Source organism: Primulina eburnea, unplaced genomic scaffold (genome assembly GCF_022965805.1).
Source record: "Primulina eburnea isolate SZY01 unplaced genomic scaffold, ASM2296580v1 ctg291_ERROPOS436017, whole genome shotgun sequence".
Taxonomy (NCBI): domain Eukaryota; kingdom Viridiplantae; phylum Streptophyta; class Magnoliopsida; order Lamiales; family Gesneriaceae; genus Primulina; species Primulina eburnea.
This window is the reverse complement of record NW_027331119.1, coordinates 62,935-79,708: the sequence shown is the minus strand read 5'-3', so window position 1 is coordinate 79,708 and position 16,774 is coordinate 62,935. Positions and strand designations below refer to the sequence as shown.

The following is a 16,774-nucleotide window of genomic DNA, read 5'->3' as shown; positions in this document are numbered from 1 at the left end:
ACTTATTTGGATCATGCATGAAAAAATATACTTTTTATGCTAAGAGTATTATTTTTTATTATGAATATCGGTAGGGTTGACCCATCTTACAGATAAAGATTTGTGAGACCATCTCATAAGAGACCTACTTTTTTTGACACATTTATTATTGTTTTCGAAGTAATTAAAATAAAAAAGTACATTTTTAGGGTAAAAATTGGCATTATATTTCAAAACTTAATATCACGTGGTAATATAATATAGAATGAGTCTCATGTGAGACCGTCTCACTGATCATAATATGTGAGACGGGTCAGCTCTACCCACATTCACAATAAAAAGTAATATTCTTAGTATAAAAAATAATACTTTTTCATGGGTGACCCAAATAAGAGTTTCGTATCATAAATACAACCCGTGAGATCGTCTAACACAAGTTTTTGCTTTTAATAGAACAAACAAACGGAAAAAATATATACATTCTGTTGAGACAAATTTGCCCTCGTCGACACCCTATCTTAGTCCCGATTTACGTGCTCCCTCTGCACAATTTTGAAGTTCCAATTCAAAATCCGAGAGATCATCAATTGGATAAAATTTTCGCGTTTTTTAAGATTCGTGATCCATTCGCTCAATTTCAGATTTTCATGATCCCCAATTTTCCCGTAACCACCTACCATTTTCAGATTGGATATTGTTAATATTGATTATTCTTGTTTTTAGGTTTCTTGTGATGAAATCAATAAGGACTGTGTGATCGGATTTCGTATTGTTTTATGTCACATTAATCGTCTAGGAAGTGCTTTCTGGGTTCTTTCTTGGCAAGATTGTTTTTATTTACGAAGAATTAGGAATCTTAGTACAACTTCTGTTCCATTCCTCTTTTGCGCTCTGAAAAATGTAGATTGGTAACTGGAGAAGTAGCTTCTACTTATCTTATGAACTAGTTTGTCATGGTCTTTGATCAATTTATCCACCCCTATTGTCCCCAAGTTCAGTCCTTTCTGTGAGATTGCTTTCATGGAGGACTACTTTGTACCTGTTTCAGATTGTTAGCTGTTATCTTGATTAACTACTATTGTTTTCAGGTTTCTTTTAATAAAAGGTTTTTCATGTACTGTAATTGATGAGGAAGCGTTTGATGTGCTCTTGATTCTTGAAAAAAAAATTGATTTCCTCACATTTCCGGTGTTTTTACCTTTTACCTTTGTTATTGGTTTCTCTTAGTCCCTGACTATTCTTTCTTGATTCTTGAAAAAAATTTAATTTCCTCAATTTTTCGGTGTTTTTACTTTTTGCATTTGTTATTTGTTTTTCGTAGTAGCTGACCATTCTTTTTCTTTCTTTCTATACTTGATGAACTACCGCATTTCTATGCATCAAAATTGGATAGGATTCTGCCACTTCTCCGTTGCCTCCCTTTAACTTCAGAAGAAAACTTGAGATATATCAACTATCGATATCATTGCGCTTAGTCACACTTAGTTCTCATTTCATATTTTATTTGTTTTTGTTTCTTATTGGAAAAAGAATAATTAGGGCACATATTATATACTTAATCACTTAATGAATAATTCCCAAAATAGAGTTTTGGGCAAAACCAGAAGGTTTTTTCTGGTGTAGCTGTTGCTTCTTTACGAGAAAAGGCTACTGTGGAACAAATGTACTTTTAAATTTTGAGATAGGAAAATATTTTCTACACATTACACATTTCCAATGGATTCAAATATTTAGTTTTGTTTCCTTAGAAGACTTTTGATGATGTAAATGTTCATCAATTTCTTGTCCATTTTATCAATACACCAAACATGTATTGTTTACCTTTTGTGTCGAGTTCTTAATATTTGTAAAATTATAGTGGAATGAAAATAGTAATTAAGAAGTACTTAAATCAATTTGAAATTGCTAATAAGTTGCAATGTTTGCATTCTAGGTCTAACTTGGAGTTGTTTATGAGACTTTTTTGGGAGGTGGTTCATTTTTGCTATGACTCTGATCAACATTTGTCAAACATGATATTGTATTTGGAATCTAAGAAAACATGGAGAGGAAGGACCTTAAGGGGCTGGTCGGCACACCAGCTCCTAAAACCCAATGTTGGCCATCTGGTCTCGTTGAGAAACTTCAATCAATTTCTTTGGTTTCTTCTGACGACACCTCAAGTTCTAAAGAATTGAGAAGCCAGCATGATTTTGGGGTACCAGAATTTCAGAATGCATCACAAACCCTGTGGGACACAGGAAAACTCTCTGAGCCGATTCCTGATGGTTTCTATTTTGTCACTCCAGTAAGTTATTCTTGCCTAAATTCAGACATGTATATAAATCTTTATAATTTCAATTATCAACTTAGTTTACTTGTTGAAGAAAATCTAGTTCAACTTTACTTTACTTTCAAATTCAACTTTATTGCCACACCTTTGGTTTTGTCTTGTTCTTAATTTATATCCGTGAGAAATGTCTGACACCAAAAAGCGTTAGAACCGTGTGTTCTGTATTGATGTGCTTGCGTGTAAACTTGGGCTACAATTTTATGTGATTATAGCTATTTTAGTTTTTGCATTATAACATGTTGCGATGACAATGACACAGTAACAAATAAATGAATCAGAATACGTAAATATGGAAATCAAAGGAAATATTGATTGAAATATTACAAGGTTCTAAAATTTGCTAGGCGCTAGTCGGGTGCCAAACTAGAGCTTAGGCAGCTAGGCGGATTCCACGGTATCAATATAATAAATCACACACTAGAACTCCAACACAATGACATCAAATTTAAAATGCGTTCAAAGTTAAACAATTAATTGAATATCACAAATTCACTCCACTTCTTCTCAATAATTTTCCAAAACTTGTTCTTCATCGGACACAAACTAAATATTAACATTGTGATCCTCCTCCTCTTCTTCTGATGCAAAATCATCCTTGTGAAGTTCTCTAATTCTAGAGCTTCATGGAGGTTGTAGATTTTCATCTGCTCCAGTTGCTTCATCAACTATTTGTGATCCTCTCTTTTTTGTTTGTTCAACAATCTAGCATTAAATTGGACAAATACCAGATTGTTCAACCTATTGACATCCAACTTATTCATTTTCTTTGTATGAATCTACAAAAAAGAAGTAACTATTATAGTTAGTTACATAAACATTCGCTTTTAAAAATTAATAATTTACTTTAAATGAACTATAATTTCTTTGACACTCAGATGAATATATAGTTAATGAAAGTATCATCAATGCCACTCTTAGCAAGTTGGGTGTGTGAGCACCATAGGTACTCCACCATGTACATTAGATCAAATGTATCGTCATTTTTTCACGAGCTTTTGATGCCAAAATTTTCTCAAATAACCCGGTTTTATCTTTATACTTTACAAATTCCTTATTAATAATTTTATATTATAGTTCAAACTCGTCGGCATGCAGAACTTCCATGCATTAAAAAATCCCGCTGTGACCTCCCCATATAGAGCAATAGAACTGTCTGTAGTAGAATTAGGGTTAACAAAAAAGGTTGTGGTGCAATGATGTATAAAGTCTTATCTTTCATTTTTTTACTCAATAATAACTACGATAGGCTGATAATTGATTAGACGTTGTTCAGAGCCACCTTGATATGTTCTTTAGCTCGAAGAAGCTCTCCATATAGAAGCCCCGTGGATGGCTTTCTATCTTCATCAACCGAATCGGAGAACTCTAACCAAATGAGCAAATATTTTCTAACAAAATGTTACAACATTCCAAAAACTCATGCTCATCACAATAGAGTAAGCCAATTTTCCTTTGTTTGTCTTTGACCAATTGCAGTTCTCCCACATATCACTTGTAAACATGACCTTTAAACTAGTTTTTTCACAATTAATCTCTGCAATGTGAGGAAGTTTGATGCAAACCTAGTAAATCCAAGCAGGACTATGTCTTTCTTCTTCGTAAAACTTCTCATCAACGACAAAGTCTTATGGTGAATATAAATGAAATTTGTAAAATACTTGACTTGGTCGATATCTTTTTTAAATCTTGGAAGCTTGCCAATACTTTCAAGCATAAGATTAACAATGTGAGTTTCACATGAAATTTAAAAAATCTCTGGCTGCTTTTTTCTCATCATTTTACCTGCAGCTATATTGTTGGTGACATTGTTTGTTACAATCTGAACAACATTCTTGGCTCCTACTTGTTCAACACACTTGTCAACATACTCAAAAATAAGTCTAGCTGTACGTGCCTCGTGTGAAGATTCATTAGACTCTAAAAATGTAGTATCCTTCTTGCAATTAACACACAAATTTTTTTTTCTCTGTCACTCCATGCATCTATCATAATCGATAACCCATTATTTGCCCATTCTTCTTCGTGCTTATCCAACTGTAGCTTTGTTGTTTCAACTTCAGCTGTCGAATGTGGTTCCCCAAGTTGAGATTGATTTGGAGGCTTGGACCCTGGTCCAAATTGACTTATTGCCTACATTAGTTGCTTGGAGCTATCACTATCAAGAGCATTGAATGAGATTCCTTTATCATTTGCCCATCTCCCGACATATTGTTGAACTTGTTAAGTTCTCTCTTTGAAATGTGGAAGAGGTTTTTTAATTTCACTTGAACTTGCATTTTTCGGAGATATCATTGGATAACTATTCATGGGGCCAAGTGGAAGAGGTTTTTTAATTACATATATTCTTTTAATTTCAGCACCTCCTTCTTCGTCTAGAGAAATATTCACCTCAACTTTCTTCTTCCGTTATTTTGTTTTTCTTTTGTTCATCCTTTCTAAAATAGCTTGTTTGCACTTATTGCGATTTTCTTGAGATGTTTTTCGACAACCAGATACATTTCCAGGTATATTTCCTATGTGCTCCTTGATCTTATACAATTCTCCGGACATCATTTTCCCACACAACTTGCATTTAACTTTTTCGAGGTTCTTAGAATTAATTAACATCCCAAATTCATCCGATTTCATTTGACTTTCTCCTAAAAATCCCAGATTCGGGTCGAGTGACAGATGCAGTCGACGATGAATTTCTTGCCATTGTTACCTATTGTTAATCACTTAATTGTAATAACCTGAAAAGATATTTAAGAACACAGTCAGAAACTTTGGAAGCTATCTGATTTGAATCTCTTTAAGAAATAAGAATAAAATCAGTAGAAAAATGCTCTCTCCCTCGGTTAAACCTAAAGACTTCGGCTTCTTCCTCTGCTCAATCACCAACTTCATTTTCTGAGTTTTGTCGATCGCCCTTAACCAGTTACCGGCGCCGGCCGGCGGCCGGCGCCGGCCTCCACTTTCACTTTATTCACATATTTTTCCTCTCGCATTCCGTGATGGGAAGGCATCGTTTCCTTCCTGTTAACCTTGCTGGCAGTCATATCGGCATTTTATCTTCTCCGATTACTTGGGTCCTCCATCGATTTAACCGAACTTCTTGAATACCTACAGCCTTTCCTTTTACCCTAGATCGCGTACCATAATCTACAATCCCATCCGATAATCATTACAGTGTTCCCAGTCAAATCATCAGCCATGAACAGAAGGATGAATCGTAATTTCTTCAGGACAGCCTGTGAGGTTAAAATAGAGCAAAAATTGTTTCTCATGAGCAGGGGTATGAAGGAATTTTCTGTGTGTATAATGGAGAGAAATAGAAATGCAAGCTATGAGCTGGAAGTGGATTTAGTAAGTCTAGAGTGGATATTGATGAAATTATGGGAATACATCAACAAACCTCAATCGTGTCCTAAGTTTAATCGATTCAGAGGACGAGAAGCGGTAATATCTATCAGAAAATTGTGAATGATCGAGGAAGCTATCTTGAAGTCTCCAAAATTGTCGGAAAAGGAAGGAGGCAGCGCATCATCATACCAAGTGGGCGTTTTGATTGGGGATGGAAAAAGGTGGCATATAATATGTCCACTTTCTTGAAGACTAGACAGGATTATGCAATGCGCAGTACTGATGATAGGAAATTTATGGAACAGTCAAAAAGAACTGCTAAAGTGTACCAACTTCCTGTTAAACAAGGGGCCAAAGATGCTGAATCATATGATCAACTACCACCATGCTCGGTTAAGGATTGGAGTAAAGCTCTTATCATTTCAAGAGAATGTGTTAACACATCGTGGGAATTGGTGCGCATCACTCTTGGGAAGGCGGTCCAGAGAAATGTTGAAATATTTCCCTTTCAAGCAAACAAAGCAATATGGTGGCCCCACAACGAAGAGGATGCATCATTTTACCTGCGAATGAAGAAATGCTTTCTGCAAAAACAAGTAACATTGTCATTTGAGAGATGGAGGCAACAAATCAATTGTGAAGATGAAGTGTTTGAATGTTGTCATAGTTGGGTGCGAATTCTGGGACTACCGTGGGAATTATGGACCACTGAAATCTTCAAAAGTATAGGGGAGCAATGTGGAGGCTTATTGAGAATTAGTTATGATACTATACAACTTAAAGATCTGTCAGCGGCAAAAATCAAAGTAGTGGGACTTGAAGGCGGGTTCATTAAGAGCAATATGAAGATCTCAACTGAAAGAGGACCTATGGATATTCGCATTAAAGTGGATTCTGTCAACATTGCAGCATACGAAACTTATGAAAAACGATCTTATGCTCAAGTGGTGGTTAACGGTGCAAGAGTGTTGGCGGGATGGAATACAGCGACATTATTCAATGGGAATGCTAGCTACGTAGCTCCTAAACCTCACCAAACCATCGTTTGACGGAAATGTCTCACCGTCCTTTCATCGAGTCCCAGTCTCCCTGAGCTTCATCGATCGCCTTCATCCCTTTCCTCCGGCGCCGGCCATCGGCCGGCGGCGTCATCCAGAACTCTAAAAATTAGACCTCTAGCATATCGCCTTTTCTTCTTTTTCCGAACCGTTACTCTTCTGATATGTTCCGTTCCTTTCCGATCCTTTAGCTTCTCTCTTTTAATCCGACACTTAACCTAGCCTCTGTCTCCCTTTTATCTACTCCTTTATCATTTTTCCATCGCAGTCATTGTGCCCTCTTTTCAGTTCTTCCGTTAATATGAAATCAGCCGTGAAGTTCTTGGGTCTTGCTAGAAATCAATACAAAAAAAGCTACGAGATCAAAGTCGAACAAAAATTGTTCTTAGTCAGCAGAGGAAGGTGGGGTGACTCCATCTTGGTAACTGAAAGAACTAGAAATGCTAGCTACATACTGGAAATAAATATGGAAAGCTTGGATTGGATCATATCAAAACTACGTGATTTCATTAATAAACCACAAGACTGCCCTAGTTTCAATCGTTTTAGAGGCAGAGAATCAGTGGTTTATATGCAGAAATTTGTCAACGTTCGAGGAAGCTATTTAGAAATATCTAAGTTAATACGGAGGGGAAAGACACAGCGCATCATCATTCCAAGCGGACGTTTCAATGGGGGTTGGAAATGGATGGCATCTTACTTGTCTAGGTTCAGGTTAAATAGCAGGGATGCTGCACTGAACTTCAGAGATATTAAACGGCCGATGGACCAACCACAGAGACGGCATAATGTTCGGTTGAATGCTGGTGAAAATGTAAGACCAGAAGCGGTAGAGAAGGAACACTTACCAGATATGACATCCAAGGACTGGGATAAGGCTATTATCATCACAAGAGATTGTGTAAACACATCATGGGAATTGGTGAGCAATACACTCGGTAAGGCAATTCAGAGAAAGATTGAAGTTTTCCCATTCCAAGCCAACAAGGCAGTATGGTGGCCACATAATGAAGAGATTGCTGTATTCTATTTGCGTTTGAAGAAATGCTTTCTGGAACGTAAAGTTACTTTGTCCTTTCAGAAATGGAGTAACAATATCAACAGAGAAGAGGAAGTGTTCGAGTGTTGTCACAGCTGGATTCGCGTATTAGGGATTCCTTGGGATTTATGGTCCAGAGATCTTTTCATTAGCATCGGGGAACAATGTGGCGGTTTGTTAAGCATCAGTCAAGATACGGTCCTATTAAGAGATTTATCAGCAGCAAAACTAAAAGTTGTGGGAATCGAAGGAGGTTTCATCAATAGGAATCTTCAGATCAAAACCAAAAGAGGACCTATGTTCGTTCGCATTATCGTGGATTCAGTTAAAACATCAGCATATGACATGCTGGAAAAGAGAACTTACGCACAAGTGGTGATGAATGCAATCAGTAATGTGAAAGGCTGGGGTATCAAGGATGGTATCAACGTCAATGTTCCAAATGCTGAAGTACCGCAGGACATCCAAAGCAATCAGGAGGATAACACCATAAACCACTCAGCAGAAATTCAAGAAGGATTCTTCAAGAAGGAACAGAAGTGCGAGTCAATGGAAATGCTCAAGTTCAGAGAAAATATTTATCCCAAGATCGTCGAGCAGGACGTTAACGCTGAAAACTGGAGCTGTGTTTCAGAACCGTGGTACCGGGGGAAAAACATCAAGATACTGAAAAAGTTAAAGCCGAAAGACGTTCATGACTTTCAGAAAGGGAAGATTGACTCTACAAACATTTGTGACACTCAAGAGATTGGACAGCATACCTTAGAAGAGGATTCTGGCCCTGCTGAAAGGAAATTTGAGCACGTTTATCGTAGGAAACAAATAAAGACTCAACAAGATTCAGAACAAATGCGAAATTTAGGAAAATCTAAGATATCAATTCTTGATATCGATAGAGATTCAGCACTCGGGGAAGAAGGAATTTGGGAGGATCAACCATATCATGGCGCTAGAGTTGACACTTCAGATGATGGCGGAGCTTTCAGCGATGCCGACAGTCATATCTCCGATCATTCGGATAAGTCATCAAGAAAATCAATGCAATTCGAGGATTTGGGTGACTTTTTTGAACAGTCTCCGATGAAGGTACACAATTTACCCAAAAAATCCAATCCTCGTCATCATCCTTTTCATTCTTCTTCTGTTTCAGATTCTTTTTTTGAGTCGGGGGGGGGGGGGGTGGAGGGCTGGGGTGAGCGGGGAAATTGTTCAGTGATTAAAAAATTGGGTTTATCCGGAAATAACTTCTTGGGACATCTTGAGGGGTTGGATAAAGGGGTCAATTCAACAAGCTTGGGAATCCAGGAATTCAGTGTTGAAGACAAGAACGAATGCCTCAGAATGATGGGTGTGGAGCGGGTGGAAATTAGAAACTTCGATGTCGGTGGAAAGATGGCGGAATGTGCAGTCGGCAGTAGTAAGAGTAGCAGGGATACAGAAGTGAACCAATGAAAGTCCTATCATGGAACATTAGAGGGGCTGGATCAGCCACTAAGAGGGGACTGATAAGAGCCGTGATCATCAAAGAAAAACCAGATTTAATAATCTTGCAGGAGACAAAAAATATGGTGGTGGACAGGAAACTGATTTCTTCTCTTTGGAAGTCGAGATACGTGGAATGGTTAGTCCTACCTGCATTGGGAAGGTCGGGGGGGATCATCATTATGTGGGATCCGAGAATTATAAGGGTTAAGGATAATTTAATAGGCGAATTCTCTGTTTCAATTCTCATCAACAATGACGCAAATCATGATTGGTGGTTTTCGGCTGTTTACGGTCCGTGCCATCCGAGTCTTCGAAATAATTTTTGGGATGAGCTCGCGGGCTTGAGCGTGATATGTGGAGAAAGATGGTGCTTGGGGGGAGATTTTAATGTCGTTAGGTCGACTAATGAGAAAATCAACAGTTGTTCAATGACTTCGAGTATGCAATGCTTTGATAGCTTGATACAGGAGCTTCAGTTATGTGACCCGCCTCTTCTGAACGGTAAATTCACTTGGTCGAATCTCAGGTCTTTTCCCATTTGTTGTCGACTAGACAGATTCTTGTTCTCGGTGGGATGGACTGAAATCTACCCTTTCTATAGACAATCGATTTTACCAAGAGTCACTTCGGATCATTTCCCGTTACTACTAGATTTGGAAAAAAACAAAATGGGGCCCAACACCTTTCAGATTCGAGAATGCATGGCTGAGGGACTCTCGCTTTAAAAACTTGACAATTCTGGTGGAATAACTCCAATTCTCAAGGATGGGCGGGATATAGGATGATGATGAAATTAAAGTCAATTAAGGGTGATATCAAAAAATGGAACGAAGATGTTTATGGTAAGACGGAGATGCAAATGGCTGAATTATCGAACAGAATCAGAAGCTTTGACAGTCTAGAGAGTGAGGGGAAGGAATCGGTATGCTTAGTGGCCGAGAGGAAAGAAGCGAAGATGAGGTTAGAAGAGTTGACAAGTCGAAAGAATCTCATGAATTTTCAGAAAAGCAAGCTAAAGCGGTTCAAAGAAGGGGATCGAAATTCTAAATTTTTTCACTCGCTTCTTAACTACCGTAAGAGTAAGGCGATCATTGACAAACTCGAAAGAAAAGATGGAACATTTACAACTTGTGAAGATGAGATTGTATCAATCATTTCAGAATTTTTCAGGGGATTGTACAGTAAGTCGGAAGATAGATGTTGGGGTATCGAAGGTGTGAACTGGAGTCCAATCGAAGCCGAGATGAGCCGTCAACTTGAACAAAATTTTCTGAAGAAGAGGTGAAAGAAGCAATCTCCAAGTGCGATGGAGGCAAGAGCCCGGGTCCGGATGGATTTACTCTCGGTTTTTTTCAAGACTGTTGGGAAATAGTAAAGTCGGATATCATGCTGGTCTTTGAAGAGTTTTTCACTAATGGCATCGTCAATGGAATCACCAACGAGACTTATATATGCTTGATTAGAAAGAAGGCCGACTCGTATAAGGTAAATGATTTCAGACCCATTAGTTTAATTACAAGCATATATAAGATTCTATCCAAAGTTCTAACAGAAAGATTAAAGAGAGTGATGGCGTCGACAATTTCAGAATCCCAAAACGCATTTGTTGAAGGGAGACAGATTCTCGACTGTGGACTTATAGCGAATGAATTGCTAGAAGAGAATAAGATTAAGAAAACAAAAGAATGGGTTTTGAAAGTGGATTTTGAGAAGGCCTACGACAATGTGAGTTGGGAGTTTTTGGATTTTGTTTTAATGAAGAAAGGGTTTGGAGATAAATGGAGAGCATGGATCAGAGGTTGTGTATCGAAGGTAACATTTTCAGTTATGATCAATGGCCGACCGAGAGGTAAATTAAGGGCTTTCAAAGGCCTTCGTCAAGGAGATCCATTATCTCCCTTTTTATTCAACTTGGTTGTTGATGTGTTGGGAAGATTGGTAGACAAAGCTAAGGAATCACAACTTTTAAAGGGGATAGAGGTTGGCAAAGAAAAGGTTGAAATATCTCATATCCAGTTTGCGGATGACACACTATTTTTCGCAAAGAATGACGAACACATAACTTTCTTGGCTCAAGTGGTGCGTTCATTTTGTGATATGTCGGGTTTAAAAATCAATTGGGAAAAGAGTGCACTGCTGGGAATTAACCGTGAAAGTGATCAAGTTGAAAGGTTGGCAAGACTTGTAGGATGTGGTTCAGGGTCATGGCCTATTACTTATTTGGGTGTACCTTTGGGAGGTAATCCTTTGAAAGCAGCATTCTGGCCGCCGATGGTTGCTAAAATGTCCAGAAAATTGGCCACTTGGAAGAAAGCATTTTTGTCAAAAGGGGGTAGATTAACTTTGATACTTTCGGTTTTGAATTCCATGCCCATTTATTACATGTCATTATTCAAGGTTCCAAAATCTGTTGAGGTATCACTGGACAAGATTTCAAGAGACTTTTTATGGGATGGGATGGATGGAGAGTCTCATTTTCATTTGGCCGCATGGGATCAAGTTTGCAAACCAAATGAAAGAGGTGGATTGGGGATTTCAAAAATCAGTTTCAAAAATACAACATTGATGGGGAAATGGTGGTGGAGATTTTTCCGAGAAGAGGGCACATTGTGGAAAAAAATTATTGTAAGCAAATATGGGTTACAAGAAAACGGTTGGGATGCGGGATTGGCAAGAAATGTAACATACCGATGCCCATGGAAATTTATTTCTCGGATACACCCAACTTTTAACAACTTGATTTAAGAAAGGTGAGAGGAGGGAATAAGGTTAGATTTTGGGAGGATAATTGGGTAGGAGACTCTTCTTTCAAGGATTGTTTTCCTGCTTTATTTCAGCTTTCATCTTCTCACAATTTGCCTATCTCTTATTATGTTCATTTCGAGGGTTCACATCGCGACCACTCTTGGGATTTTCATTTTAGGAGGGGAGTGAGAGACGCGGAGATTGACCAGCTCACGGACTTATTAGAAGTTTTAGAGCCGGTTAGATTAGTCGAGGGGGTGGATGATTTTATTCAGTGGAGAGGGGACTCGTCGGGTTTGTTCTCTGTTAGTTCTTTCTATGATTCATTTTTCTCGTCCAATCTTTATCCAAAATTTCAACTCTTCGATGCAATCTGGAAAGTCCCTGTTCCTAGTAAGATTCAGTTCTTTTCTTGGTCAACAACTCTGGGTAAGCTACCGACATCGGAGATGATTCAAAAAAGATGCCCCGGCCTTGCGTTGTGTCCAAATTGGTGTGTTCTATGCAGAAATGACTCGGAGTCTCAGGATCACATGTTCATCCATTGTCCCTTTTCGTCTTCTTTATGGATTAAAGCTTTGCAGGAGCTGCGGTTGTTCTGGGTGACGCCAAAATCAACTAAAGACTTATTCATCATGGATTTGGGTCGGTCAACAGGCAAGAGAGGAGGAAAATTTTGGCAAGTTGTGGTTCAATGTATTTGCTGGACAATTTGGTTGGAAAGAAATCAGAGAATCTTCGAAGTAAGAGAAACAGACGTCAACAAATGTTGGGAGAAAATCAAGCTTAATGTCGCAACCTGGATTGGAATTAACAAGGAGTTCAGAAATGTATCGGTCTTTGATTTGATTAGACAGTGGGATTTTGTGTATCACTAGATTAATAGTGTGAAAGAATGCATAATTAGGAAGGTCATCTGCTATAATCAATGACTTATGTAATCTGTTTAATCACTTAAATTAATATATTGTTTCCTATCAAAAAAAAAAAGCTACGTAGCTCCTAAGAGTGACAGTGGTATAAAGGATCTGGAGAAACTGAAACATCAGCAGATAACAAATGAAGCAGGAGATGAAATTAAGAATAAAGGTCACAAATTGTGTTCGGGGGCTGCAGGTAACTCAATAGCACAGAAGATTGAGGGCGCAATACATGATTCAGATGAAAGAGGTTGTGTTTCGGAACCATGGCATCGAGAGCGGCAAATCAAGATTCTCAAGAAATTAAGGCCGAAAGGGGAGAATGAGTTTGTGAAAGGGACCATCAATAATACGGAAGAGGAAATTAGCTCAAAAGAAAGACATTTTGAATTTGTTTATCAAAGGAAGTTTCGGAACTCAAAAAACAAGACATTTCACTCCAGCCAGCAAGGACTATCTAACCATACACTCAACGAGGATGGGGTAAAAATAATGGAAGGAGCTGAGGGGATCTGGGAACACAAATTCCTAAATGATGAAATGGATGACAACTCAGATGAAGGCTGCGAAAATAGTGATGGTGATAGTCATATTTCTGAAACTTCAGATGAGTCGATTCCTCGTTCAATGGAATTCGAAGAACTAGGGGACTTTTTGAATTATCTCCGGGGAAGGTATGCACTGTACCCAATTCTCTCCATCTTGAACAAAATTCTTTCTATTCTATTCCTGTGTCAGTCTCAAATGTTGGGTTGGGGAGAGGGATAGAGAATATAGGAGGGGTGGGAAATGCACCATTAGTTGAAGAGTCGGGTAACTCGGGGAAAAATTATTCAAGGCAGCAAGCTGGAAGTGAAGCAGGAGGGAGTGGGAAGGGACTCGGAATGCTGAATAATGAGTGGGCGATCGAGAATGAGTGCCTATCGAAGATTGGTGTAGAAATAGTGGATTTGTTGGAAATTCAGAAAGAAGACAAGGATGGTGGCAGACAACAGTGCAGGTTCAGAGAGAGTGCGAGGGCTGATGAGGTGAAGATATGAAAGTTTTTTCATGGAATATTAGGGGAGGGGGCTCAGCTAGACGTAGGGGTCTGATACGTGCCGTCCTTGTTAAAGAAAAACCAGATTTAATTGTGATGCAGGAAATTAAGAGAGAGGTGGTGGATAGGAGATTTATTGCTAGTATATGGAAATCAAGGTTTGTGGAGTGGATTACCTTACCTGCGGTTGGTAGGTCTGGGGGTATTTTGATCATGTGAGATCCAAGGTTCATTTCAGTTAAGGATAATTTGATTGGGGAATTCTCGGTTTCAGTACATATTCAAAAAGATGAGCACATCGATTGGTGGTTTACGGCTGTGTATGGGCCATGTAAACCAAATTTGAGAAATAACTTCTAGGATGAATTGGCCGGGTTGAGGGTTTTGTGTGGAGATAGATGGTGTCTGGGAGGAGATTTCAATGTGGTTAGAACGTTAAGTGAGAAAATGAATAGTCCATCACAGACTTCGAGCATGGTCTGCTTCGATTCATTGATACAAGATTTGGAGTTGTGTGACCCACCGTTACTGAATGGGAAGTTCACGTGGTCAAATTTAAGGGATACACCGATTTGTTGCAGATTGGACAGATTCTTGTTCACGGCAGGATGGACTGTGATTTATCCTTTTTATAGACAAACAATTTTGCCAAGAATTACCTCAGATCATTTCCCACTGGTTTTGGACTTGGAAAAATGTAAATGGGGTCCGACACCGTTTAGATTCGAGAACGTGTGGTTGAGGGACAGAAGTTTCAAAACTCTTGCGGCATCGCACTGGAATAACGCAGAGACTCAAGGATGGGAGGGTTACAAATTTTTAATGAAACTCAAGGCAATGAAGGGTGAGATAAAAAGATGGAATAATGAGGTCTATGGAAAGATGGAAATGAAAGAAGCAGAATTAAGACGAAAAATTAGATTACTGGATGAGTTAGAAAGTCAAGGGTTGGGATCTGAACAAGTATCGGCTGATAGAAAAGAAAACAAATGGTTGTTAGAAGAGCTAAATTGTCATAAGAATCAAATCAACCATCAAAAAAGCAAGCTCAAATGGATTAAAGAAGGGGATCAGAATTCAAAGTTTTTTCACTCGCTATTGAATCATCGGAGGAGTAAAGCTACCATTAACAGATTGGAAAGGGATGATGGATCGATTACGAGTGATGAAAATGAAATTGTCTCCATTATTTTGAAGTTTTTTAAGGATTTGTATGATGTGCCAGATGAGACAAGTTGGGGGATTGCAGGAGTGGACTGGTGCCCCATCGAAGAGACTTTGAGTCGGGAATTGGAGAGAGAGTTTTCTGAGGATGAAGTCAAGAAAGCGGTTTTTCAATGTGATGGTGGTAAGAGTCCGGGGGCAGATGGGTTTACTTTGGCATTTTTTCAAGAATGTTGGGAAATAGTCAAAAGAGATTTAATGAAGGTTTTCGATGAGTTTTTCCGAACAGGAATCATAAACGGTGTTACAAATGAAACATATATTTGTTTGATAAGAAAAAAAAAGTGAATCTATCAAAGTGAAGGATTTCAGACATATAAGCCTCACAAAAAGTTTGTATAAGATAATAGCAAAAGTCTTAACTGTTAGGATAAGGACTGTGATATCAGAGACAATTTCAGAATCTCAGAATGCGTTTGTGGAGGGAAGACAGATCCTCGATTGTGGCCTTATAGCGAATGAAATAGTTGAAGAAGGAAGGAGAAAGAAGAAGAAAGGATGGGTGCTCAAGGTGGATTTTGAAAAGGCTTATGATAATGTGAATTGGAATTTTCTAGACTTTGTTTTGATGAAAAAAGGGTTCGGAGTGAGATGGAGAAAATGGATCAAAGGATGTGTATCGAACGTAACATTCTCGGTTTTGATTAACGGAAGACCGAGAGGTAAAATAAAGGCGAATAAAGGCCTTAGACAGGGAGATCCATTGTCTCCTTTTTTGTTCAATTTGGTAGTTGATGTATTGGGGAGATTGATTGACAAAGCAAAGGAAAGAGATTTTATAAAAGGGATTGAGGTGGGTAGAGACAAAGTCGAGATATCTCACATTCAATTTGCAGACGACACACTATTCTTTGCAAGAAACGAGCACCACATCAGGTTTTTGGTTCAAGTGGTGGGATCATTTTGTCATATGTCGGGATTAAAAATCAATTGGGAAAAAAGTGCTCTTTTGGGCATTCATTGTGATCAAGGGGAAGTAGGCATGTTGGCGCAACAAATTGGATGTAGGAACGAGTGTTGGCCAATTAATTACTTGGGAATGCCGTGAGGTGGAAATCCGATCAAAGCTTCATTTTGGGAACCCGTTCTGGCTAAGATATCAAAGAAATTGGCGAGTTGGAAAAAAGCTTTTTTGTCAAGAGGGGGAAGATTAACGTTGATATCATCGGTTTTGAATTCTATTCCGATATATTACATGTCTCTTTTTAGAATCCCCAAAGGCATAGTCGAGTTGATGGAGAAGATTTCAAGAGATTTTTTTTGGGATGGAGCGGATGGAGATTTGCATAGTCATTTGGTCGCGTGGAAGCAGATGAGTCAACCTAAGGAAAAAGGGGGATTGGGTTTGGGGAATATTATCTTGCGAAACAAGGCCATGTTGGGAAAGTGGTGGTGGAGATTTGGTGCGGAAGATGGGACACTTTGGAAGAAAGTTATTGTAAGTTTATATGGGTTCCAAAAGAATGGGTGGGATGCGGGGTTGGCGAGGAACGTTACATTCAAGTGCCCTTGGAAATTCATTTCCCGAATATACCCGACTTTTCAACAAATGGTATCTATTGAGGTGAGAGGAGGCAATAAAGCGAGATTTTGGGAAGATAGGTGGGGGGC

The 16,774-nt window shown here is 38.7% G+C and overlaps 1 protein-coding gene across 2 annotated transcripts in view; it reads left to right on the top strand.

Annotated features, from left to right (window-relative positions):
- The first annotated feature begins 500 nt into the window (after positions 1 to 500).
- LOC140820926 (probable serine/threonine-protein kinase SIS8) overlaps positions 501 to 16,774 on the top strand; it is a 49,839-nt gene continuing 33,565 nt past the window's right edge. For both annotated transcript variants that reach the window (XM_073181311.1, XM_073181310.1), the window contains exons 1-2: positions 501 to 644; positions 1,913 to 2,266. In XM_073181311.1, coding sequence (XP_073037412.1) covers positions 2,021 to 2,266 — 246 coding nt within the window. In that variant the 5' untranslated portion in view covers positions 501 to 644; positions 1,913 to 2,020. The remainder of the gene's footprint in view (positions 645 to 1,912; positions 2,267 to 16,774) is intronic.